Source organism: Halyomorpha halys, unplaced genomic scaffold (genome assembly GCF_000696795.3).
Source record: "Halyomorpha halys isolate HHAL.00 unplaced genomic scaffold, Hhal_1.1 Scaffold759.1, whole genome shotgun sequence".
NCBI lineage: Eukaryota > Metazoa > Arthropoda > Insecta > Hemiptera > Pentatomidae > Halyomorpha > Halyomorpha halys.
The window spans coordinates 55,396-82,748 of NW_027110136.1; the positions used below are offsets into that span (position 1 = coordinate 55,396).

At 30.8% G+C, this 27,353-nt stretch overlaps 1 protein-coding gene across 3 annotated transcripts in view; it reads left to right on the forward strand.

The window, feature by feature from the left end:
* Nucleotides 1-362: 362 nt before the first annotated feature.
* KCNQ (KCNQ potassium channel) overlaps nucleotides 363-27,353 on the forward strand; it is a 239,627-nt gene continuing 212,636 nt past the window's right edge. For all 3 annotated transcript variants that reach the window (XM_067048240.1, XM_067048241.1, XM_067048242.1), the window contains exon 1: nucleotides 363-554. In XM_067048240.1, coding sequence (XP_066904341.1) covers nucleotides 402-554 — 153 coding nt within the window. In that variant the 5' untranslated portion in view covers nucleotides 363-401. The remainder of the gene's footprint in view (nucleotides 555-27,353) is intronic.

Consider the following 27,353-nt stretch of genomic DNA (forward strand, 5'->3'; position numbering starts at 1 on the left):
TGGATATAATGTATATAATGCTGAAAGTAATCTTCTCAGTTCGATTAATGAAATAGAAGCAGGATTCCACGGAAAACAACGTTAAAACTATAGAATTAACTATTGTTAAACACATTGAAACAGTATGAATTGGTATTTCTTATAATTGTAAAAACTTTTATAGAAAGAAAATTTCTCAAATTATATAATTCTCAAGAATATAATTCTCAAAACAAAAGCAGTTTTGTCCCTTTAATCCTTTCCTTTCTGTAAGATTTAACTTAGTCTTGCCCTCCCGAAGATATCCTTGTAAGAAGCGATGTATGAGTGCGTATTATGTGTGAGATTGGAGGAGACCAAGAGTTGATGTTGCCCTAGGGCTGGAGGGCGGAGGGAGGGGGGTGAAGTGATGGCAGGCTGCGATGATGAACAGGGCCGAGGAGGTAGAGCTGTTCAGGAAGTCGCGAGAGGTCTCGGTCATCAGGAGCGGGAAGGAGGACCTCGTCCTCAGCGTACTCAAGGAACCCCTCAGAGCCCTGCCCTCCACCAGCGAGGATGACGAAGACACCACCAGGGTAAGTATTTTTAGCTTACAATTAATCTAGAATATTTTTTTAGTGTATAAAAAAATATATATTTACATACATACACAGTGTGTCCCAGTATGCATGTTCGCACCCACTGATCTCTTCTATTTTTGATATTTAATCCGATTTACGCAGATTTATTTTGTTTTTGATTTGATTCATTTACTTTGACTTTCATAGCCTCAGTTTTTATTTAGTTTGATATTATTAAACTACTAATGTATATTTGAGGGGTGGATATATTATTTTATCATCACTATTATCCATTTAAATTTATATTCATATTTTTTATTTGATTTTTATTATAGTAATTTTTTTGTTACATATATTTGGTATGAATCTGAATTTGAGACATTGGAGAGGATCGGCAAGGGAGCGTGTTGAAAGGGGTGAAATTGTAGAGGAGGCCCAGGTCCTACAAGGGACAAAAAATTATATAATAAATTAAAAGTGTATGATGGAATACGTGCAGCTCTAATGCTCTGATGCAGATTGAGTTATTTTAATAGAATTTTTTGAATGAAAAAAAAACGTATGCACAAGGTCATGACAGTTGAATGTAATCTATCTTGTTTCGGTGACAGTTCTGATAGAAAATCAAATTTTAATACCAATTTATATTGGCTACGTTGTTGATCTAACGCGTTCTAAAGGCACGAACAACAAATAACATTACAATAAATGTTTTAATCATAATTCCGTGGCTTTAAGCAGAAATGAATTCTGAAAAGATTACATTCTTTAGGTTTGTTCGATTTTCTGCACTTTTTCGACACAAATCATAAAAACCGATTAAAAGTGTTGCCTATTTTCGGCTATTCACGTCTTCAGGTACTGACTTTTTAAAAAAATGCCCTTGGTCTTGAAATCAAACAATATCAGAATTGTAAAAAAAAAAAAAAAAGATCGGAGTGCTAAGAGGAGAACAAATTGAGCAGTAGTATTGTGACGCTGTTAAAATAAAATCAAATTTCCAAAAATTGTAGAGATTAACGTGGTGAACATGTAAACAGGGACACTTTTTATAAACGTTGCATGCATATGTTTCAGTATATATATTTTTTGGGGTGTTCTTTTTAGAACTACTGGCATTTAGTGTAATGATCTCCAGAACATGCCGCTGTGTCGAAATTGTGAATTTTGTTGATGACTTCTCTGTTTCTAGACATAATTATAAAGGATAATAAAAGTTAATAAAGGAAGATGGTCCAAGTGGTGTTCAGGAAAGGAAATGAATAGTATAAAACTATCATTAATGCACCAACGTTTTAGCTCAATTTACAACTTCTCAACTTCATCAGGGCTTTCGTCTTACAATGAACCAAAAATTCTAATTAATAATTTTTTGGGTTTACTAGCACAGTTCATTAAACAATTAAATATAACAAAATTCAATTTGAACTCTGAGTTTTAACTTTTATTATCATTTTAAAATTACTTGCTTAGAGATAATGGTCATCTTCAAATCTCATTATATGGATGTGCAGCACATGAATAACTGGTATATTAGATATTGATTTGTATTAAAAAAAAAAAAAAATTATGTTTTACAATTTTGGCCTTTATCAATTTTCTCTTACCAACAGTTTTTCAATAAAATTCTCTTGAGCCGTCATAAGAAGAACACCTATTATATGTAAAAAATGAACTTGAAAATTCATATCTTTAAAGTAGATTTAATATAAAATATTATATAAGATATAATAAATAGATATAGATAAAAAATAGTGAAACGAATATTAGTTCAAATAATAAACCAAGTCATGAGGTACGAGTTTATTATATTTAAGTGAACTTAACAGAGAATCCTTCCATTTTTTAATAAACCTTTTTGCTATCGACAAAGGTTACAAAATACTTTTAATACCTTCATAAGCAAACAATTTATATACATTTTCTTTTATTATATTTGAATTAATTTTAATGTATTTTTATACTTCAACAAGATATATGTAAAAAATATATCTTGCACATGATAATTAAACTACTGAATGTAATTCATTACTTGTCGGATGAACGATAGCCTGCAAAAATTCTGATTGAATTTTCTGGCTTGATTTGAGCAGGAAGAATAATCATATAATTCCAAAATGGTTATTGAGGTTTGACAAATTAATAATATAGACATCCTATATAATTTTTTTATGTATTCTACTTTAATTAGATGATTCTGTTTTCTGGTTTCGATGTCATAAAATAAATAATTACTAAAGTCTGTCTACCAGAAATTTCGATCAAGTTCTAAATTTGTAGTCATCATGATAAACATTTATATAATAAAAATTTTAACCATATATATTTAACTATTTCTGTACGGGAGTATGTCACAGAAAATTTATTAATTATTTACTTGGAAATTTCATATGAACCATCCCAATAATGTAACAAGTTTTGTTTTATTTTCCCGTTTAGTAAATTTATAAACATTAAATCAGTAGTTTATATTTTATATACATTATTTATTATTTTAGAACTTTCAGAATTATAAGAATTTAAAGAATTATTACCAGTAACACCACAAAAGGCGTTATTGTACTGCTCCAAAACTTTATTTCAAAAATTTTATTACTCAGAACCATTACAGACATTAGTTTTAAACATAAGGTTTTTTTGTCTGTTATAGAATTATGTTGGTTATAAATAAAATATGATGTAAATTGTTTTTGATCATTGCTTATATAGTTTATTTGTATTCGATTGATAGTGAGTCAGTAAATCGATATTTATTGGTTTCTATTTAAAAAAATATAAATATAATTATATAGAATATAGTGACACTAATTTACTATTGCCATCTTTTTAAATCTAATGTTACAGAAAATTGAACGTTGATGAATCTTTATTTTTTTAAAATATTTAAATAGTTTTACTATCTACGCTTTCAACATTTTATTAAGCCCTACTTGCATTAACAAGTAAAAGTGATGAATGTTATAATTCCATCTAAACAAAATAAAGTCATTAATTTAGCTTCAATATAGAAACTATTTCTACGTCATTATCAAGAAATATGTTTTCTATAATACAAAAATTTTTGATATAGGAAGCTCACAGCAGAATACCAGAGTTCGTGGATACCAAAGTAAAGAGGATAACAGAGGTAGAATTAAATTCAAATCCGTGTTCCCTGCCGTTCGTTAATGCGAGTTGAGTGTAGTTTCCTACCCCTCCGCTTGTTCTGAATTAAAATATGTCATTCGTGGGGATTCTCGCTGCCGCTTCAATATTGTTACTTTCAATGGTGATTTAATTATTACGAAATAAATTATTTTTGTATGAATAATTTTTGCGTTTATTAATATTTATAAAACCTAAATATAGATTTATCTGCATTGCATCTAACTTTAATCACGAAAACCTTTATTTTATTTTTTTTAATCTGTGGACATTAGTAACAGTAATAGCAGTAGAGATATTTATGAAATTAAAAATTATGTCATCGAAATCGAATAATCATAATAACAGCAATAGTAAAAAAATAAATAAAATATTTTTTTCTCATAATAAGTATAAATAAACAATATTGTTACATTTACAGTTTACAGCTAATTATAAAATAAATATTTTTATAGTTACATTTTTTTAATTTAACTTGATTAACTTCAACCCTGATCGCTGCGTGAGAATTTCTCCTACGTTAATAGTTTTTCGGGTCTTGGAGTTGCTTGGAGACTGTGATTCCCATTTTCCTGGAATCTGTTGTTCACAGTCTCTTCCTTCCATACCTCGTACCCCAGCTCTCTAGCAGCTCTCAGTAAGCGTCCAGCTCTTTTTCCTTGACAATATACTCTTATCCTGAGACATTCCCTCACGCGCGACTGAGGCTGCTATAAAAATATTCAAGTTGTGTGGATTTTTGTCACGTGCGCTAAGTGTATTTAATCCATAAAAATGTTTTATGTCTCGAGGAAACAATTGGCGGAACTAATGAAATGTAGGTTTGATTTGTATTTCGGGACTGTAACTATATATTATAATAAAGAATTGTCTTCTTTGAAATTTGTCAGGAAAGCGAATAAAAAAACAAAAAAGAATTGCCACCAGTGTAAAAGACCGATATATCCCAGTCATACGGTGTTCACTTGCACCAGTTTTACACAAGAAATTTCTTTAGACAGGGTATTTTTTTTTTTTTAGATTATTATTATTATTAAAATAATTATGATTTTTAAGATGCTATGTTTTTATAATATGATATATCTGTATTTTGATTATGTTTATAACTTTGTCAGTCTCAAAATATTATTTTATGTTTAATAATATATTATAATTATGTTTGTTTTCTTAATTTTTTAAAACTAGTTTGCTGATGTATCAAAATAATTTTTTTTTATACTTTTTTATGCTTAATCAAAATTTTATATTTTAAAAAATTAGTTCAGGACCTCTAAATAAGAAATGTGAGAAAAAGTCTCACACGCGGCCATCCATGTTAACATCGACCCAGCAACCGATGACGTGTTAAATTAACAACTTGAAGTCATTAATTGCGAAAGGCAGAAGCTTATACAATACATCACGACCTATGTGCTATGAAGTATAGTGTATACTCTGCGCCGTACCAGCCACACTGCTTGTAGTTTAATATTTAATCGGAGTGTTTTTTATTATTATTTTAGTTTTCAATTTTACTTATCTGTTACTGAGTTAATTATATTTTCCAGCTAAATAGTTAGGTTTTTAATTTCACTTAAACTATATGTGGGCCTTTCAATTAACAGGATGTTCTAATTTTATAAAATCATTCTTAGTATTTTAAATATTGATTCTATAAGATCAAAATTGGATAAATGAATAAGAGAAGAATTAAATTTAATTAAACTGCTGTAATTATATATTTCTGTTATAAATTTGCAAAAAAAAAAAATGTTAAAATTTTGAAACGAGAAATAATATTAAAAGTACTTTTCTGAAAGCTGTAAAAACTTTTGATTCAGTCAGTCTGGCAAATGAAAGTCTCGCTTGGAAAATTATTACGGGATAATAGTGCTACAGTGAACCCTATAGAAATATCTGTTCTGACACGAGGTTGAATTTCAACCTAAAATACAGTGGCATGTGTCTTATGGGTATCTCTGGGTGTGAATCATTTTAAAATCGTGTTTATAAATTAAATAGAAATGATTCTATTCAAGATGTTGTTTTTGTCTAAGTTTATTTTTTTTATAATTTAACTTATACATTTGAAAATATGCTCTATGATCCCTTGACTCTAAACATATGAGAGAATATAGAAACTAAAACTAATTTTAGAATAATTTTAAGCTATATAATTATTTTTTTAAATATCTATATAACTTTAACCTGGAAGAGATTTTAGCTAGGAATTATACAAAATAAAAAAAAAAATATCTACTTATGGATGTTTTCTTTTATTAGATTTAAAGAAATAGAAAAAAAAAGTACTGTACAGATTCTACCTAACACTGATTAGTTTTCAGACAGAGAAATTATTTTTCTTTTTTGTTACTATTTTGATATACCACTCGGTATAGTTCGGCAATAGTTGCTAAATAGCAAATACGAAGCACAACAGATCTATCAATAACAAGGCTATTAATGTTGTGGAAGTGCTAATGTAAATTAGTTATCTCTTCTCTGTCAATTTATTAACGCTACAATTTCCGGAGGTAGTTAAGAAAACAGAGGGACTCTATCTATCTCGTTTATCTTCTAAGTAAACCGGCAGCCTCTCCAATTATCTTATTTCTGCGGTCTTCTATGCAAATAATAAGGAACTGGCTAACAATATCGAACGCTATTTCGAAACCAGGTAAATTAAAAATTATGTTAATAATGTTTGTTGAATCCACAGTCCAACAGTTTTCTTTTAATTATTTTTTCTTATTGTTTTCGAAAAGATTTTATAGATTAGTTTTTATATTCCTATGTTGTTTCATTTTTACCGATTATAGCCTGGTGATCAATTTTAGCAATTTAATAGAAAGTACACGGTATTCAGAATTTGTTTTTATTTAATTCATTTCTGAGTTGGCGCTTTTTGATAATAAACAAAAACGTTCTAATTTGTTAATGACACCTTTGCTTTAAGCGGATTTGGAAAAAAATATTCTTTGATTATTCGGATAAAATTATCTATTATCCCTTGCGTCTAATAAAAATAACCATCCGTTAACCGAAATAATGAATACTAAAATAATGAATTATAATTTACCTGTCATATTTCATCCTAATAAATAATTTGAATAAATATGCATTTGACAGATCAAATAATTAGAATAAATAATCAAGTGATTTATTGATATGGATTTATCTTGGAAGATGATTTCTTGCGTATCTGACATTGTTTTTTTAAAACTTCATACAATTGCAAACATTTGTCACGTAAAGCACTAATATAAATGAATTTTTAATAATTATATTATTGTATCTGTTTCAGATTGCAATGCTGGATTTTTTCTATAATTCTATTTAAATTTAATAGGATACTGGAAAAAGATAATAAATAGGTTTGACTAAGCGAAGTTTATTCAAATAAAGAATGATTCGCTTGTAGATGAAATTGTCTGTCCGGTAGCGAGTAAAATATTGATCATCCGTCACCTGAATAAGGGTTTATTCTAATAATGTCCAACGGTGGCTTGAAGAACTATCTTATAAATAAGTAGTCATATTTTTTTTTTCAAAATATTTCTAAAATGACTTCAAATTTGAAGGCTCATTTTGCAGGCTTCTTTTTGAAAGCAATCAACAATCTAATAAATAATACTGGTGAGTTTGGAATAATGATATAAATATGTATATAATGGTGCTCATCCTTTGCCATATGGCATTATAAGGGGTTGGACTGGGGGTCCACCGAGGGCGGGGGTTTCAATAGTGGCCCAGGAGTGGCTAGCCGGGGGGTACAGAGAACGGAGAGGGCCGCTCCACTGGGGGATAAGATGGGTTAAGGTAACTATAGGCTGCAGAGCCCGAAGCCCTTCCCTCGGCTAGGACGTCGACCAAGGGGTCAGTGCTTTGCCACCTCCCGGGTCTAGGTGGAGGGGCGACCTCTCTGAACAGCGGGTTAGCACATACCTTCAGCCCATCAAAGAACTTGATGTGCCTACGACCTATGAACTCCGGTACAGAGGGGTGCTGGAGCTCATCATGGATAGCATTGTTCCTGGCTCTTTTGAGTGAAGTTCCTTGGACTATTCGCCAAAGGAGGGCATTCTGGAAACTCAGCACTTTTTTCAGCGTGGTCTTGAAGAGGTGTCGCAGGAGTGAAACACCATAGAGCAGATTTGGGAGGATTGTTGCTTTATAAATCTTCAACTTGAGCTGCAGTGAGATCTGCTGTGACGTGAGCAAGTGGTAGAGCCTGTAGGATTTCGACCGGATCAGTTTGAGTCTCTCCCCGACGTGACTGGAGAAGGTATGATGCCTGTCAAGTGTCACGCCGAGGTAGAGGATGGTGTTCGAGATCCTTCGGCTATAGCCATCCACTATAAACCACTGGGGAATTTTGTCTTTCTTGCCCTTCTGAAAGGACATGACTAAGGCGTCTGTCTTCGCAGGGTTCGCCCTGATGCTGTCCCCCTTCAGTGAAGTTTCGATGATAGCAGAAGCATTTTCGGCATGTTGAAGGGCTACCTTCGGACTCATTCTGGAGGCGTAGATCTCGATATCGTCTGTATAGGTTGCTCTGCAGAATGCCTCTGGGTGCTTGAGGGTGACTATTGATGCCGTAAAAACGACGAACAGTAGTGGTCACAGACCCTTGAGAGACTCTGCAGGTGGTGGGGACCGGAGGCGAGAAGTCCGCATAGAGCACCGGGGAACTTGAACTCCTCTAGTCGGCGGAGTAGTAGCGGGTGGTACACGCTCTGGAAGGCCTGGCTGGAGTCCAGAGGATTAAGGCCGTCGCGCAGTTCTTCTTCGATCCACCAACAATACTTTTACAAAAATATGTCAATCTGAAACCTATCAGAATAACTGGGATGCACATTTGTACGAGTATTCGTTGATTAGCAGTAAAAATTCCTCTCCCTAGTTTCTTTCAAAATAAAAAAAATTAATTTACTTTCCATTGTAAAATTAAATTACTCGTAAAATGTGCCAGTAAAAAACGCCAAATATGACTTCTCATTTATTGCAGAAAAACTGAATGTGTTGTAAATATATTTTAACGATATATGTACAATATACATATATCGTTTGAGTACATCTTATATACTTTAATAATGTATGTATAATTTAGGTATATTTATTTAATATTAGATTTCTTACAAGGCACCAATGTGAAAAATTTTTGAGCAACTTTTTTGGGGGGTTATAGATTTTTCATAGCATAAATTTAATGAATCTTTATCATGTTATGTATATAGCACACTCGATATTTTTAGAAATACATATAAAATACTTACTTACTATTTCTATATCGATATATTATCATTATCAAACATGTAGTCCTAAGATTCATCCTTACTTTCCGACTCTTAATGACCTCTGAAACAAATTGTTATTTGACTCCTTCAAATGGACGGTAGCAATACTTGTTATTGGGTAAATTGTCCTCCATTATCTTATAGCGTCGGATCTCCCTTTTTTTATTTCAAATCGTAATCTCTGCGCTCACGCCAATATCAAATGCAGGTTGGCGTGTTGCGGTGTGCGGGCGATTTGTCTCTGTAATGACTTTAATGGTCGCAATATAGGACAGCCATTATCTGATATTGAAGGCCTGATATTTTCGTGAATAAGAGTGATAATTAAAAGGTCCATTTAGTTAATGTATTTTTTATACTTAATAAGTAATATATTTATATTCATTAATTTAATTTAGTATAACTGGTCTTATATGAATATATTGTGGTATTTTTATTTAAATTAAATTATAGTATTTTAATTTAATTTTGAATGTTATAATGCAAAGCGATCCTTAATGTGGGGGATAATTTCTTTTTTATATTAGGATGTCTAATTACAATATTATATTGATCCATCTTGTTTTGTATTCTATGAATCGATATGATTGAATCTAATTCAACTAATTGAATTAATTTTAAAATCAATCGATATAATTTATTAATCCTCAGTATATTTAAATTTTACTGTTTAATGTTTTTTAAAATACCAGGTGGGCACCTACTGCCCGCCTTACGAACAGCACCCATTTTACAATTGTTCATTTACTTGTACTACTCGTCAAAATAGTTGATAGCAACCAACATCGCGCCTTATTGAACAGCAGTTTTTCCTTTTTTTAATACTATCCAGTATTTATTTATTTGGTACAAGTAATAAAATAATGTACACTTTTTATTCGTTACTTCCTTTACTATTATATTCATTTAATACATACATGAATATTACAGGGAAAGGATATACTTATACCAGTGAAATATTATCTTGGAATGTCTTGTGGTATTTATTAAAAGTACACTTTCAATAATAATAATAATAATACCCTTTTCGTGCATGCAAAATAAAATATTACACGGTGAATACTAAAAAAAAACTTTTATATAACAAAGACAAAAATAAAATTACGTCTGTCTACAAATGGTTTATTACACAGTAAAATAACACTAAACAAAAAAAAAAGTAGTTACCTTTGGCTATTTTAACACCAACTAAATTAATATATATTCATATTTTTAGATATTTCCATATTAAAAAAATATTTAGCTTTGCTGATTTTTAATTCCATATAATAATAATTAAAATATTTCTTAAATAAAAATTATATAAATTAAATTATTATAGTTAAACATAAAAAGTAAAGTATTCGGTTCCAGAACTTGTGAGAAATTTACTATTTCCGTACACTTATGCACTGTCAAAAGCATAATGCAGCCAACTTTTTGTTTAAGGTCATATATTACTTTCTCTGTAGAACGTTTTAGTAACGGTAATATGGAACATACAGCTCATTCACAGCATATTAATAAATATATAAAGTAAATTATAGCAAAATAAGAAAAAGAAGAGATAAAAAATATATAATTGATAAAAAATAAATAATACATAAAAAGAAAATAATTTAATCTTTAAGTAAAATAACATCTTAAACACAATTATCGCTATTTTTTTCTTATTTTCATATTCATTTGTTTTTACGAATGACCTGAAGTTACTGTTCATGGCAACAATTGATCTTTGAATTTTATTTTACTATAGATGTTAAATATCATTACTATATATATGTACACACACATAATTATATTTAAATATCTATAAATATATAAAACAAATGTTGTTGTGATTGTTATATATATATATTGTTATAGAACAATAATGTAATAAAGGATAATAAAAATAAATGATTAATAATTTTTTTTTGTAATGCTTATTTAAATCCGGTAAAATTATTCAGGTTTTATTTTTCTGAATCATCCATCGAAGATTAACAACTACACCTCCCACCATCCTCTCGTTAAGCTCCAGCTTAACCTCATGGGCAAACGCCCCGGAGGATACAAGGCTGTGGACTTACTTGGGAATCCATACCATTCCTGAACCACCACCTGCCTGGTTTTACATTTAGATTAGCAGTATGTTGACTCTGTTTTCATAACTTTCAGTATAACTTGATGAACATCCAACATTTACACGAGTCATCTCACAACTAAAGGTCATTTTGGTGATTTAATTTAGAAATCGTAAGGAGGAATTTTTTAATCATATCACCATAAAACATGGCGGACGTAATAAATATTGCTGTTAGTGTTTTAATTGTATTGCATGAACTACGGCAAAAAATATTCAGTGCTTCCCATTAGTTTATTTTGTCTTTTATTTTAATTAAATTTCAAATTAGAATCCGATAAATTTTTACTATTCCTTACCATTACGAAAAATATGTCAACTAATTTTTTTTATCCTCGAACTCAAATCCAATTAACTTTTAGAAGTGGAAATTCTATGAATAGTCTGGAAGTTCGCAAAAATTGCAATGAGGGTTTGCTGAACAACATCTTGATCACGTATGGGACACTGTAGTAGCCTTTCTTATTCAAATTTTTATTATTGATTGTAAAAACATAAAAAAGTTGATTTTTATTGTTACAGGTATATAGTAATGGTTAATTAGAAAAACAAATGTATATTAGCAATATAATTATTACTACCCTGGAAAATAGCCGATTTCGATTAGCTTAAATCGATATTCAATCGATTGAATTGAATTCTATAATAATAAATAATTCTAGTGATAATAGAACGAAGAATCCTAAGAAGAATCTACGGCCCCAAAAAGACCCAACAAAGAAATCTACGAAGACACAAAAGACGTAGAAACAGAAATAAGTCTCCTGAATTTCACGTACATATGGCAACAACGCCTCCCAAACACTAAACAAGGAATCCGAAAAATCTGAGGATACAAAAGCTTAGGAGGATACAGCAGGAAGATGAAGGAAGAAACGGAAACAGGAGGAATTACGGACCAGAACTATTTGGACGAAGAAAGATATAGGAAAAGACTAAAGAAAATCAAGGTTCATGTGGAAAAGAGAAATTCGAAAATGGGGGTCTTGTGGACAGAAGAAAGAAAACAAAGGCACGCAGAGTTAATGAGGGAAAGACAAAAATAAGAGAGAAGCCAAAAGTAACGAATCATGGGAAAAAATCTAATAATTCATATTAATAAGGTAATTATCTATAAATTGTAAGCAATTAACTTGAGAAAATAGTGTAAATCTTAATTTTTTAAATTATTGTTCTTAAAAAAATAGTTATGATGCTATAATATAAATACTCTATACGTTTCCTAGGATCTCTCAGCTTTAATTAAATCAACTAACCAAATTTCTATACATGTTTTTTTGTTAGTTTTTATTCGGTTGAATCCCATTGGAGTTCTATACTGCCTGACCGTGGTTGGGGAGCAGGTTTTTCATTTTTTGGGACCGCCACTCAATGAAAGAAGGCAACACTCCAGGCCGGATTCGAACCGGCAACGCCAGCAGATATCAGATTGATAAGACTACGCCTAACCACTGAGCTACGGACGGCCCAAACATGGTTTTTATTGTTCTCTTTTTATATTTTTACCGATGTCTATAGTCTGTTCAAATCAACAGTTAATGTTTCTAATATTTTCGGTACATTTATATATAAAATATTTCCACAATATTTTCAGTTCGTAATATCAATAAAAACGATTAAGAAAAACTTTTTTTTAACCTCATTGAGCCTATATTTTTATTAAAATTATATTATAATAAAATATTCTCATTATAAGTTTAAATTAATTTGATATTTAGGTTTGTGTGGATTGGGCCCTACCACTTGAAAACAGTCGATATTATGAAAAATAAAATAAAAGAATAAATATGATGTCATTTCTTATAAAATAAATATGTGATAAATATCAATAAAATTCGATGTATTAAACATCCCGAAAAATTAATAATGTTAAAGTTAAAGGTTAAAAGAGGAGACGAATAGATTGTCCTCGGGTCTGTATTGGCTGCTTTCTGCCATTCACCCTCCCGCCCCCCCCCCCTCCAAAGCTGTGCACTGCACAAAGACAAACGGTTTGAAATAAAGCGTCAGAGCTACTGGGAAATTGGATTTCGATTTCTTAATTGGCTTCAATTTCTGTTTATCGTGTAAAAGGAACCAGCTTCTGAAAAACCACTCGATTGGTGCATGTATGGACAATAAGTTTTAATTTTTGTTTCACTACTTTATGCTTTTAATTCTGTATACAATGAAACAATGTTGTTTTTGAAAGATTTTGTATTTTTCTAATTGAGGTTGGCGTTTGATATTGGTTTTTGGAGCGGAAATGGCTAGTAATTAAATTCTGTATTGTAAATCCACTCGGTTGATGAGATATCAATTTCTTGCTAGTTGAATTCAAATTTTTTTATGAAATTATATTTACCGGTTAAAACAGCTTCTATTTGATAGAGTGAGGATATATCTCTTTTATTAATAATGTATAAAAGTAAATATTAAAATTAATCTTCAAATACATGACTTCACTTCTATAAAAATACTTCTAAGTAAACTGAGTTCTTATTCTGATTTTTTTTTTTAATTTTTCATAAAAATGTTAAATAGAACTGGTTGCAGAACGTTTATTCATTTTTGCGTATCATAAGCTCTGATTTATTGGAAAAATGTTACTAATTTTAATATAATAAATGTAGTATATATTACTTTATTATAATATTATAGTGAATTATTATCTTAATATATCGCCTTATACATTGCATTGTTATTCTGCACATTAATCTTTAACTATTTTACACCGAATAAAAAATAAAATAAAAATTTCTGGTGTGGTGCGAACAGCTTCGACTTACCGCCCAATATACGTAATTGGGGGGTCCATTTTGAAGTTATCACTTGTCATTTTCGAAAAATAATGTTAAGACCAAGAATGTCGGAAATTATGAACGAAAAATTTGTATTTCTCTGATTCTATAATAATTCATATTTTAGGTTTTAGGTTAGGTTCCGAGGCGGGAACAATAAATATAAATTTGGTAAATAGCAAGAATACAATGATTAAACAAAAGATAAGAAAGCCATTATCCAATAGGGAAAGATTGGGCAGTCTCTCATATCTCTACTTTTCCTTTTTCTCTCCTTTATTTATTCATACGATTCTTTACTATATTGTATTTATCCCTTAATTATTGCTATCAATGCGAATTGTTACGTTTTTTTCGAATAAACAAAATTATAAGTTGTTAAAATAAAATAAATTGTATCCAATCGAAGGCTCTAAACACTCTTTATTTCTTTAAAAGTCCAACCTTTCGACCATCCTGAAACACAATCTGAAATAAAAATTTATACTCAAATCAATAATTTTAAAACTTTTTGCAGGCTATTCTGCCCAGATCATCAATTTAAGTCAAAATCCCCCTAAATTGTCTCTCTTCGCAATAATATTAAAACTTTAAATTACAAATCAATTTTGCACAATTATAACAAAGTATATTTTATTTTATTTATTGCTATTTACAACTGTACATTATAACACATTTAGTAAATTTGATCCCAGTTAAATTGGAGTGCTACAAGCGTGTAGAGAAACTACCCATTGGTAACACTCTTATGACGTTTTAAATTAGCCGGTCTCGTGGCCATCTTCTTTTCAGGCACCTCGGAGAATTGACAGGAATGAAAGAGGAAGCAAGGTTGGAAACTAGTGGGTTTGGGTTGTTTGGAGGTTTATAATGGAAGGAATTATATATGGTTCGGGCTAGATCGGTTACATATTAAAAGTATATAAATATAAATATAATAATAAATAAAGATTATCCAAACAATCATTGTTGTGATAACAAAGTATAATACTGTTAAATTGATCTGTAATTAAACATTTTAATATTAATGTGCAGAGTAACAAAATAGGGTAATTCTGACTGAAATTGATGATCAGGTCAGAATAGCCTACAAATATTTTTTAAATTATTGATGTGAATGCAAATTTGTATTTAAGATTGTCCTATGTGTAAATTGAAGTCAATTTATTTTAAAAAAAAATTATAACAATTTAAAATAAAAACAATAAAAATTGTTTTATTTAAACGATTATTATTTAAACAATAATAATAACAATAGTATCGCGGTCTCAAGGAAATGAAAAGATTATATATAAAATTATAACTTTTTTTTTAAATTTTTCTCTTAAAGCTTGTCGCAACTGCAATCAGCAAATGTGGTATTGTAAACTGTCATGCAACATTTTGCAGTTACTGCATACTACGTTATACTACCATTATATGAGCATTACAATAATATTTTTCTCTTAAAGCTTGTCGCAATTGCAATCAGCAAATGTGGTATTGTAAACTGTCATGTATACATAAAAATAATAATATTTTATTCCTACCATGGAGTTTAATAAACGTGCAAACTACTATTTCAGAATTATATCAAGTTCAGAGAAAGAGGAAACCGACGGTGGATGATTATGTCCCAAAGAGAGCGGTGTGACGCACTACAACCCCGGCAATGGCTTTGTTGACGCACTAGTACCTCTTTGTTTCCCGTCTCCATTTGCAGCGGAATTGTTGTTATTCAGTTACCTTCGCGGAAATACTGCTATAGCTTCTATTATATACTGATGAACGAATACATGCTTATTTCTGTCTCTGATTTCACCATATATTTGGTTCTATTTACAGAGCATCAAATAAGGTAGATGTTAATTATTATGTCAGTAATTGGTGTGATGATGCAAACAAAATACTTCTGCGCTCAGAGGAGATATTTCTTTCAAGATATTTATGATAAATTGAGTTTTTATGTTCAATGAAATTCTCTCATAGAGCTCTTTTAGTAAGTTTGTAGATTTTGTGGAAATTTTTTTTGTATGTATGAAGCAACTTTAGAGACATATATTTATTTCTTTACGTAATTCATTAAGTCACAATTTAGTTATAGATATAATAATGTGGTTACGTTGTATGAAGATAAGGATTTCCTTGAATGTATTAATGCAGAATAATATAATTTAAAAAAATTATGATGAAAGAAATTAAACAACAAAAGATTAATAATTGATGAATAACTAAGTATTAGTAGTAATAATAATTACTACTAGTAGTAGTAATAAATACTATAGAACAGTATCACGACCAATAATATCCTAAATATGTTGAAGGCACATAGTCTGCTCCTGTCTTGAGCAAAACGTGTGACTTCAACTGCAGAAAATGTGAGGTTATTTAAAAACATATGTATGAGAAAAGTAAAGAATTATACTCGGTACACAAGAATCAAAAGTATGTTTTGTAACTTAGTACCATCGACAATAAGACAGTACAGTGGCTTACTGGCACAAAACCTTTCCTCTCTTACTCTCAGAGGCAACCCGTCCATACAAAATTATTTTACTACAGAAATGACTCACTCGCAGATATATCTTACATATAGTAATTGAAAATACTTCATCATATATCATATATTTTTATTTAATACCAGATCGGCCTGGTAGGCCATACCTGGTCAATATAACAGTTTTCTTTTTAACAATTGATTATAGGTGGGGATATAGTCTCGTTAGAGAAGACTTAAAACTTAAAAAGACACCCCTAACTATTTACAAAATTATAAAAAAAATAAAAATAAAATAAATAGATAATAATAATAATTCTTAAAAAGAGAGAAAAATAAAAATTAATTACAAAAACAATAGCATGTATAGATTTAATAAAATAAATAAATGACTTCTAATAGGGAAAAAAGTTAATTTAAGAAAAATAAACGAAATAAAAAATAAAGTTGTAGTAAAGTCAATAATAGAATCCATAAATATAGAATTTATAACAGGATGTCCTGCAGCAGCCTGGGCTTCAGTCTTCGGGTTGTGGTTGGATTTCCCAAGTTGTAAATCACTGCTCTTTTAACTGTCGGTAACTCTGAGTGAAATTTTATAAACCGTTTTTGATGTAGTCTTCTCTTCCATTTGTAATTTCCAATGTGATTGGTTAGGACCATCCACTGCGATTCGTAAAACTTTATTTTGAAATAATTTTATTTTTTTCCTTTCGTAAAGGATGCCGCTCCCCAAACTTCACAGCTGTACATCAGCAGTGACCAGAGTATTGTTTTAAACTAACATGGCATCCCGCAAAATGATTTATAAGACGTTGTCACGTCAAAATAAGAATAGTTGTTTCTGGTTTTAATTTAGATTTTCTATTTACGATGGGATATAGTACTGCTAACCTTTTGAAAATACTTGAACATTGTTTTTGAATGGCACAAAACTGGTTTATTTTATTTTTTAACCAAGTATATAAACTTTTTATTGTTTATAATTTAAGTTTATTTAATTCGTTGGCATTTTAATTATTTTTTTCTTTTAACTGAATAAATTTAAACGATTGTAAAAAATATAATAATAATTATAAAGTTAATAAATATAAAAATATACATCAATACGATCTCAGTGGTTGAAACATTAAAAAAATCTGTTCTACCACAACCCATGAAGGGTCAGTGGTTCAGTACTTTGTAAAGAAGTACTGTTACTAAGCCAACGGTTGTGAAAGGAGGTGATTTGGTCAGAATCAGGCTTATTTTTACCCAATTAAGGGTAGCCAATTTAAGAGGCTGGGTGGACCACCCCAGGAAGGCTCCAGAACCTACAGGAATTGACTTACGGCTACTGTGTAACAGAAAACAATTTTTGGTCCAGCCGGATTCGAACTCGGGTCCTTGGAGTTAGTAGCCACGCTCTTTACCCCGTGGCTACCGCTCTCCCGGTTGAAACATTAAATATCTAAATATATTGTTTGTAAGGAATTATTTTAGTTATTGAGATCAAAGTTCAAACTGGAAAGTGGAAATTATTTATGGATTTTTTTTTTCATTTTAATTTTTAATAAGGAAGTTCCATAATAGCTGAAGTGGTTTTGCTGAACTGTTCTCCCCCTTTGACAAACTCAAACAAAAATAAAAAATTTAAATATATTCATCATAAACGGTTTTCTAAATAAAAACATTAATTCACTGCAACACACCTGATAATTCTTGATACCTCATGATTACCACCACAATCATTGGCTTACACTATATTTTAAGATGGTACAAAACTCCTTACAGATACTCATACAGCATTTTAAACCTTTTATTTTTTGTCATTTACATATTTTAACTTCTCATAATACTTTAGAAGTTGGCTATAAAATATATGGCGGTCTAATTTAGAAAATAAATACCACATTAGACCTAAGCACCTCTAGAAAAAGCTGAACAATTAGTAAGAAAACCGTCTTTTGCAACAGTATCAACTTTGAATTCATTGAAATAAATTTGCTAGTTATTACTTCTAGTTTTACTTTTGCTGTATTGTAAGGAAATCGTACAAAACTTATTATAAAAAAAAAGAAAAACAAAGGTTCCATTTAAAGCGCTGAAGACTCTCTTCCTCTATCTATTACTCAGAGAAGGTTTTGAAGTTGATTCGTCTCGGAATATCATCCATATTCATCCAGGTAAACTGTACTAGACTAATCATGTAAATCAAAGTGTTATACCTTTTGTGAGATCATTTGATTCGATGTTTTTCTGAGAATACATCCTGCTAAATTTTGAATTTATTCTATAGTAATGCATAATAATAATTTTAAAAAATGCATATAATTAGCTGTAAATATTTTTTTATTGCATTGGCGTATGTTCTCTTGACATGATTGAAAAAAACATTTATTGAAAGGTTATTAGTGATGTTAAATGTATTCTTTAATATCGAATATTTTTAATGAGGTGTAGATAGTTGACCGTTGATTACTGATTGGAGAAGATGGTCGGGGGGGGGGGGGTGCGGTCAGCAAAGAACAGCATAAATAAACAAAAAAATACTTCTTTATGCCGACGTTTCGACCTGAGTTTCAGGTCTTCATTGAGGTGTCAAGCAGAGAAGGTTGGCTAAAACTGACAAGTTTTACAGTACTTTATCATTGCTGCTGATAACGAAATTACCCTCACGGATAGAGGCTCTTAGCTAGGACAGCCGGCTGTAACACTACATGTACACACCAGTTATCAATTAATCAATTCAGGTTATAAAATATTTTATGATGATACGATCTACCTGTATTATAATAATTATCAAAACATTTATATATTTCTATTTATGGGTACATTCAGTTTTTAGTTAATAATTTATTTACTTCTGTGGTGTTGGTATGTGTGTATTTGTGAGTTGCAGGTTTATGTGTGAGTAAATTTTGTGTTTATGTTATGTGTGAGTGTAACCATTTCTGTTTCTTTGAAACTCCACTGTCTTTTATCTCGTGTCACTCGTAGCGCTTGCTAACTTTCTTCTCCAGTGCCCCCGCCTCCGCTCTAGGTCGTGTCTTCTTTGCAGAGCCCTTTGGCAATAAAAATAAGTCCTGCATGTGTTAGATAAGGCCCTATAAAGCAGTCTGATCAATAACCTATTTCCCCTTCGCAGTTAAGAAAGTTCCTCCTCATTGCAAGCCCTTGATAATCTGCTGCTCATCTATGCGACCTGGCTGGAACATGAAATTTTCGAAATAGGTCAGGTCATAGGTGATATTATTAGAGAAAGGAATGAGATTGCGTTATTATTTGTGTAGTAAGAAAGTAATATCACTAAATGGATTTTATCAGGTCCTTCCTCTCCCTGGTCGATAGAGTTCGCTAGTTAATGGCTTTTGGCAAATATCTGCCACTGGGTTCCGTAGCTGCCGTATCAGCTTCTCTAGTAAGGCACAGCCCATATTAATCGCTCTTAATTTTACAGCTTTCCAGTCTTGCAATCAATTAAAGTTCGGTAATTAACTTTGTTAATTAATTTAATGATATTAGTGTAAACATAATTGTATGAAGTGCTCCTTCAACCCAAGACCAGGCGTTACTTCACTTTTGATTGGCTAGTTGTATAGAAATTAATTGAAATGAAATTAAGACATAATGTCCTAATTAAAAAGGAGAATTTATTCACACTCTAGAGGTTGGTTAAACAGGAGAGAATACCGGGGTTCGACCTCACAACCTTTGGGTTGGTAGACAGGCGTGTTGCCACCGTCACCCCTCCCCTATGGAGTATTCATTATCAATAAAATAGTGGTCCTTCCCAAAATTTTAAAAAAATGGTTGTGGTGATAAAAGAAGAAATAGGGAGGCGAGAATCGTAAAGAGCGGAGGGTTACAAAAACTTATGAAGAGATAACCTAAGCCTAAGTAACAGTTACAAGTAAATAATCATAATATTGAGGTATAGAACGTAACGAACATAATACTTTTTTTGGCGGGCCAATTAACTCTTTCAATATCTTGGTGTTGCACAAGAAAATGTCACGAGAACTTCAAGTTAGATTACTTTGGGTACCTTGTCCCAAAAGAGTTTCGTACCGCATATTCCAAGTCAGTCGTATGTTTTCATTACTCAATATTTAAAGTCCTTATTGATACATTTATATTATTATTTATAAAATACTGAGCTTTGGAGCTCCTGTAAACCATTGTCTTCCTCTCGTATCTAATCCTTCTAAAATCCTTAATGCTGCTTACTTCGTTACATATCCATCAGGACCTCAATGTTCCATATGTTGTCGATTGGGCTGGCCCATTTCATTCTGAATTCTAATCGAATGTTTTGGGTTTATACAAATCTGTTTGGTCTAGTTCTCAAAAATACAAGTTTTATAGTTTTAAATTTTCTTTGATTCTTTCATAACTTTTATAAGTTCAATAATATCAGTTACAATATTACAGCAGAGAATACATGTAGCGGTTAATATTATACTTTTTTATTGTAGTTAGCTGAAGAGATCTCTCACCACGCTCCTTCTTGAGCCTAAACCCGCTAATCTCTGGGATTTTAGTTGTCACCGTGTTGTCCTCGGCTCAAGTTAATGAGTCCTCGTAATTTCTCGAGAAACTTTAGCCAATTTATGTCATGACAGTTATTAAGCCTAATTCTGCAAAGTTCCGTTTCATACGTCAAGTAATGAGTTTTCTACCGGTTGCAAAATTTTAGATTAGAATGTATAAATCTTGTATGATTTAGTTGTCATTTTTCATAATTAACAAACTCAAGATGGTTTTTGTTAGATAGTTTATTCTAGCTGGATGATAATTTAAGGAACTTAAGTCTTCGCTGCTATATTAAAAAAGATCATATTAAATCTTGGAGAGAGGACAACAATGAAGATGGTAACTTGATAAATAAAGTGATGCTAAAATGTTAGGCCCCTTAACTCCTGGGAGTTTACTCCAGAATAGGACCCAATTACGATTGCCTTCTGTTTTAGTTTGGATTACGATGGCGGACATTCCTATTAAGCTTAACGTAAACCTAGCCCCAAGGGCGTGGTCACCTCCCAACATTTTCTGCTTCAAGCTCCCATTGATGGATAGTGGGTTAGATTGTTTTATTTTATTATTTAAACGAAAAAAATACCTTAAAATTAAAGATTAATAAAGTTTGTCCTTTATTTCAAATTTAAAATAACTTACTGAAAAATTTCAATATTTGAATTGCATGTTGAATTGAAACAGAATATTTTAAATTTTAAAAGATTAATCATTATCTATGTTTTTGTTAATTTATAATCATAGGTATGCTTACTGGTGAGAAAGTATTCTGCAGTATTATGTCTTTAGCATGGTTTTTGTTTGAACCAGGTATGTTAAAGGCTAAATAGCTGCAGAATTTAATAAAACCTTATGTAAAATTTAAAGTAGGTTAACGCACTATTACATCATGAGAACTTACAAACGAAAAAAAAGGTTGTTTGTTCACAATTTAAAAAAAAATAATGAAAATTGCTTTCAATCTTATGAGAAAAGTACAAATAAGAAGTTTTCTTTCAAAATTGAATTCATCCTTTTGATGCCTTGAACATCTCATGCTGATTAGTTAAATTTTTATTGGAATAGTTTCATTTGTAACACCTAATTAGAATGGGAAAGATTAACTTAAACAAAATACTGAATTACTTTTTGGTATAGAGTTTCTTTTTCAGAAAAATAAAATAATCGCGTAATATTAATAAATATATTAACACATTTTTATAATTTATATCATTAAACATCCAATCCTCTTGTTACAGATACAATCCCTTTGACAATGGATTGAATAGCAATGCTGCAGAGGTACATAATTACAAAGCACTCACTATATAGTTACACAAAGGGTTGGTTGATAAAACAATAATATTTCTTTGATCCTGGATGCTTAATCCAAACCAAGTTTATTCATCATGCAATAAACACAATACTTCAAAGCAAGTTCAAGCCTTACCGGCAAAGATTAGATAGCCTCAACGCATTGTTAAATCTCTTAGAGACAAAACAAATTACTCGATGACAATAAAATGTTAATGTAATAGTTTCTCGGGTATAATGCTTTGTGCTTTGTTTTCTGTAAAACATTTTGCAATACCTACTGTTATTTTATTCTTTAATATTATATTTCTTGAGTTCAAAATCTAATAACATATATAAGTATCATGCAAAGATATTAAACTAATATATGAAAAGAGAACTTAGTTTTATGTCACAGGTTTATAATGCGTACTATTAAATCAATAACGTAACAGACACAATAACATTAAATACTTTATAATAGCACAGAAATTTCTGGTCTTTAGGGAACCACGAGGCATAAAGAGGGGGAGTAGAAAATGCAATTTTTTATCAACCTTTTTCTTAGAGACTATAAGAGATATACTGTAGGAGATATAGAAGACATACTGTTGGTTCCGTATAATATCTCAATTATTTTTAAGGTTTTCTAAAAAAGAAGTCTGTCATTTATATGGGTCGATGTAGCTTTTTCTTTTTTCCTAACTTCTTTTTTGATCGCCCTATTTCATTTTTTTGGGGGAGGGGAGAGGAATTATCATTTTCATACATATGTCTATTCTATTATAAGCGTACATTACATTCTATGTTGCATGGTATAATAATAATAATAATTATTATTTATCGTTTGAAAACAGGAATAGTATATTTTTGACATATAACTTTATCCAGAAAGGAGTTGTTCGTATGCGTATACAAAAGTAGCGGAAATAATTTTTACGAAATTGCTATAGAGCCCATTTTTCACTAATATTCAAATCCCCTCCGAATTTGAGTCAAACCAAAAGTCATTTTCGAATGATAGCTTTACGCATGCTTGAACAGAAGTATCTTATAGAATCTGATAAAAGCAATAAGACCAATTGGATTATAACTCTTATAACTCCTGAAAATGTCATCAAAATTGGACAAATTGTTTGATCGATGATGTACGAACAGAAATTTGTCGACAATCAAATTTGCTCTCTAATATCTAAAACGTATAATTATAATGCGAGTTAAAATTCTAAATTCTGATGACATTAATGTTTTTAATTTCTACACATAAAGTAGCTTCCCTACATGGGATTTCATGCCCGCAAGGAAACAATTAATCAACTGAAAAGTTTTGACAGACTCGACAGTGATTTTTTTTTAATTCAGATTTTTTTTTCGGTCCTAATGGTTTATTAATTTCATGAACCACAATAAATAATGAGAAAATCGTTCTAAATTTCTAAACAAAAAATCATATACGGTACACAGTTACATTAATGGTTAATTTTTGAAGCTTAGACGATACAGAAAAGCCATTGGATACTTAAAAACTCCCTTGAAAAATGATGTATGGTCGTTTTTGTAGCCTAAAGGAATTGAGTGGAACATTAGAACAAAAAAAGTGATTTTTAACGCAATGGTTTAGGTCTGTATTTAATATAAATAAATCATAAAGTTTGAAAATATGTTCAAAAACTACTTCAATCTTATTTGCGCATTAGTTAAAATTTTGCATATATTTTTTCAATGAAATTAACATAAGCAGCAGCATATTATAATAAAGATTTTTTCATATAGATCTCTATAATAAGATATTTATAAACAAACAAATTTTTAATTTTTTTTTTTGCCTAAGGGTTTCCTTGAGTACTGAATGGAACTGGCTAAAACCCAGGCGTGGAACTTCGATTTTTCCCTTAAACTAAAGTTTTATTAGAGCAATAAAGTGATTGAGCAGATTCTTCCTAGCTCCTCCAACTTGAGCTCGAGAGAATAAATAAGGCGTTTGAAGTGAGTACATACTACAAGCTTACTCATCGAAATGGGCTCTAGAAAGACTTATTTCTTGTAGCTCACTATTTTTAAATTAATCCCTGTATTTAATTAAATTGTTCATTAGAATATCTCATTTATTTTAATTATAGTTTTTAATCAGAACAAGAGGAGGAGAGCGCGTAAAATATGGATTAAATAAATTAGTATTGATGAAGTAATGAGGTGTATGAAAAAATGACCGTTCTATCAAATTCAAAGTAATGTAAATACTTTAATCCTAACCAATACTCAATAATACCATAAGGGCATTCTCTAAGCTTGTTCAATCCCATTTGCCTTCTTATAAAAAGCCTCAATTTAGTTATTTGTTTCAAAGAAGAAACATGACAGTGTCTAACGAGATACTCGTAATTTTAAGGCATTACGAGAAAAAAAATTTCACAGCCGCTGAAGCAACTGATGAAATTATTAAATATGAAGGAGAAGATGTCCTTGACCAGCACTGAGCGCGGCGTTGGTTTGAAAAATAAGTAGTTGAAATAAGACAAGATAAGGACAGTAAGAAGAGCTCATCTGCAGGAAGCTGTTGAGTCAAATCCGTCTACAAGTACTCGCGAACTTGCCAGGGAGTGTGGTGTGTCGAAAGATACTGTTAATCACCACTTACTCTCCAAGGGGAAGGTGAAAAATAGCAGTATAGTGGTCTCTAACGAACTTATTCCCAAGCAATTAGAAATCATTTCTCGTCGAACCAAAGAAAAGTTTAAAGAACTTCATGGATTCGAACTCCTGCCTCATCCATCACATAGTCCAGACCTCGCACCATCGGATTACTACTTGTTTCGAAACATGGTCCTTTTCCTTAAACGGGGAAAAAAATGATAATTTTTCGGAAGTTGAAGTTGTGGTCCAAGAGTTTTTTGACAGCCATCCCAAAGGATGGTATCAGCATGGGATCGATTGGCAATTGGCTAGCAGAGGGCTAATGACGGTAGATAACAATGGACTATACTTTGAATATTAATCGTATTTTATATTAAAGAAATAATAATACAAATATTTGATTTGTAAAAAATTGTCATTTTTTTACAAACCTCATTAAATACTAATAAACCTGTTAATTACTACAGTAATCCACCATCGCTCAAATTACATAGTTATATATCCTTAAGAAGTTTCATTAGTTTGTATGATCCTTGTCGCTACACCTTAACGCTGCCAGCACTACTCAAGATATCTGATGTGCAAAATATCCGATTACATTTGATTTGACGGATTGGTTACGCAGGCATGAAGTGATGATAAGGAACACCTCATTGCTTAGATCAAAGCGCCCTCACGGCGGTTAGGAATCGGCAGCCCTGACCATCTCCTTCAAAGTAAACTTTTACAGTAAAATATTATTTTTTAAATTCTTATGCAAATTGTTATTTAAGGCTTTTTAAATGGAATCTAATTTGAAGCCGACTTTTATTAATTAAGCAACCTAAACAATATATTTGTTTTCCTGCTTTACAAGATGCGTTTATTATAGCCATCTATTCATATTTTATACGACATTTTTTGCCAAAAACATAATAATCCATTTAACGTGCAAAAATATGCAAAATTAATTTAAGTATATGTATTTATTGATTTAAAAAAATTCAATCATTTCAGTGAAAAATATAGAAAAAACAAACCATGTATTTGCATACAAATTTGTCTTCACCCAATAATTCCTGAAAACTAAGTTGCATAAGAATTATTCTAACGTCAAGAATGATTTATACTTTATCCGAATCGTGGATATACATTATGTATTTTCTCAGATATATTTTCTATGTAATATATATTTCTTATCCAATCTAGCTGTCTTATTTACTTTCCCGTCGGTTAAGATATATTATTCAATCTCTACCTTTTATCCGGTAGTAATTTATCCTGCTAGCTCACTCCAGCACTCCCTGGACCGCCGTATCTTCCAGGACATCTCTTCCAATCAAACCGGAAGGCCTAAGTTGATGAAGCCGCCCCGGTGGCCTGTAAACAAGTCCTGTTCCAGAACAAGTCAAAACATCCTCCTCTTTATGAGCAGTCCTAGATCTTGTCCTCGCCACTCCTTACCGCTCCTTTAATCTCTTCTCATTCCTCCGTTATGGCGGTCATTGTAGTATTCTATTCCGTGACGTTCGGTTTTTAATTGCTCTTTGACGACTCCAGTGTCGTAAATGTGTCAGTGCCAACCGCATTTTACGTTTAAAATCATGGCTTAATAAAATGTCCCAGCTGCTACGATAATTACTAGGGTTTTTATTATTTCTAGTTGTATATACGTTTGCTCATTAACATGCTCATGCTAATGCTCATTAATAAATTACCGTTCCTCCTTTTTAAATATGAGTGTTACATAACATCAATAACTAAAAAAAAAAAAGGATTCATTTAGTAAGTTAAGCGGAAAACCTATATTTCCCTCTTATATTTAAATTATTAATAAAAAAAAAATCACTAAAACCTAATACGCACTTGCTCAGCCTCCACTGGCTCACTACCAGTGATGCGGCGAGAGGGATGCGCTGGGATCTTCTGAGCTCTGTTCTACCTCTCACACGTGGGGATAGAGTGGGCTCAGGGATCCTCAGGTCGATTTTGTAAATATTGTATATTAGAGTGTAAATGTGACTAGAGACTATATTATTTTATTTATTTATTTTTCATACAGATAGTTTGATTATTCTTTTGTTTGTATATATTTTATGAGAGTTTTTTTTTATTTATTTTATTTTATTCTTTCATTCATTTATTTATTTTATTTTAGTATGTATGAGATCATTCAATACTATTACCTATTGCCCACAACTGTGTGCCAGATTGTAATATCTATCAATAAATAAAAGTATTTAATAAATTCCATATTGAAAATTTTTATATTAGTCTTAAATGATTATTTACTTATTAATTAAAGTGTATATACAAATTTTGATTAATGATATTAAAATTAAAATTAAGAACTTATTCTTGATAATTTTCTAGAAAGTTGTTTATTTTTTACGTATGAAGTTGCTGAGGTGAAAAGGAACTTCTTCTAGAATATCTAATACTTTATATTTAATTTTATAACATATCCCAATTTACAACGGCGTTTTCTCCACCTTCTGGTAATATTGTTCCTTATGGTGAAGTTTATCCATTTCATTTCTGATTTTATTTTCCTTAAATTAAAAATTTTATGTAAAATATTTATAAATAATTCATTTTTGAGTTTTAAGTAGAGATATTCGGGTTTTACGAAAA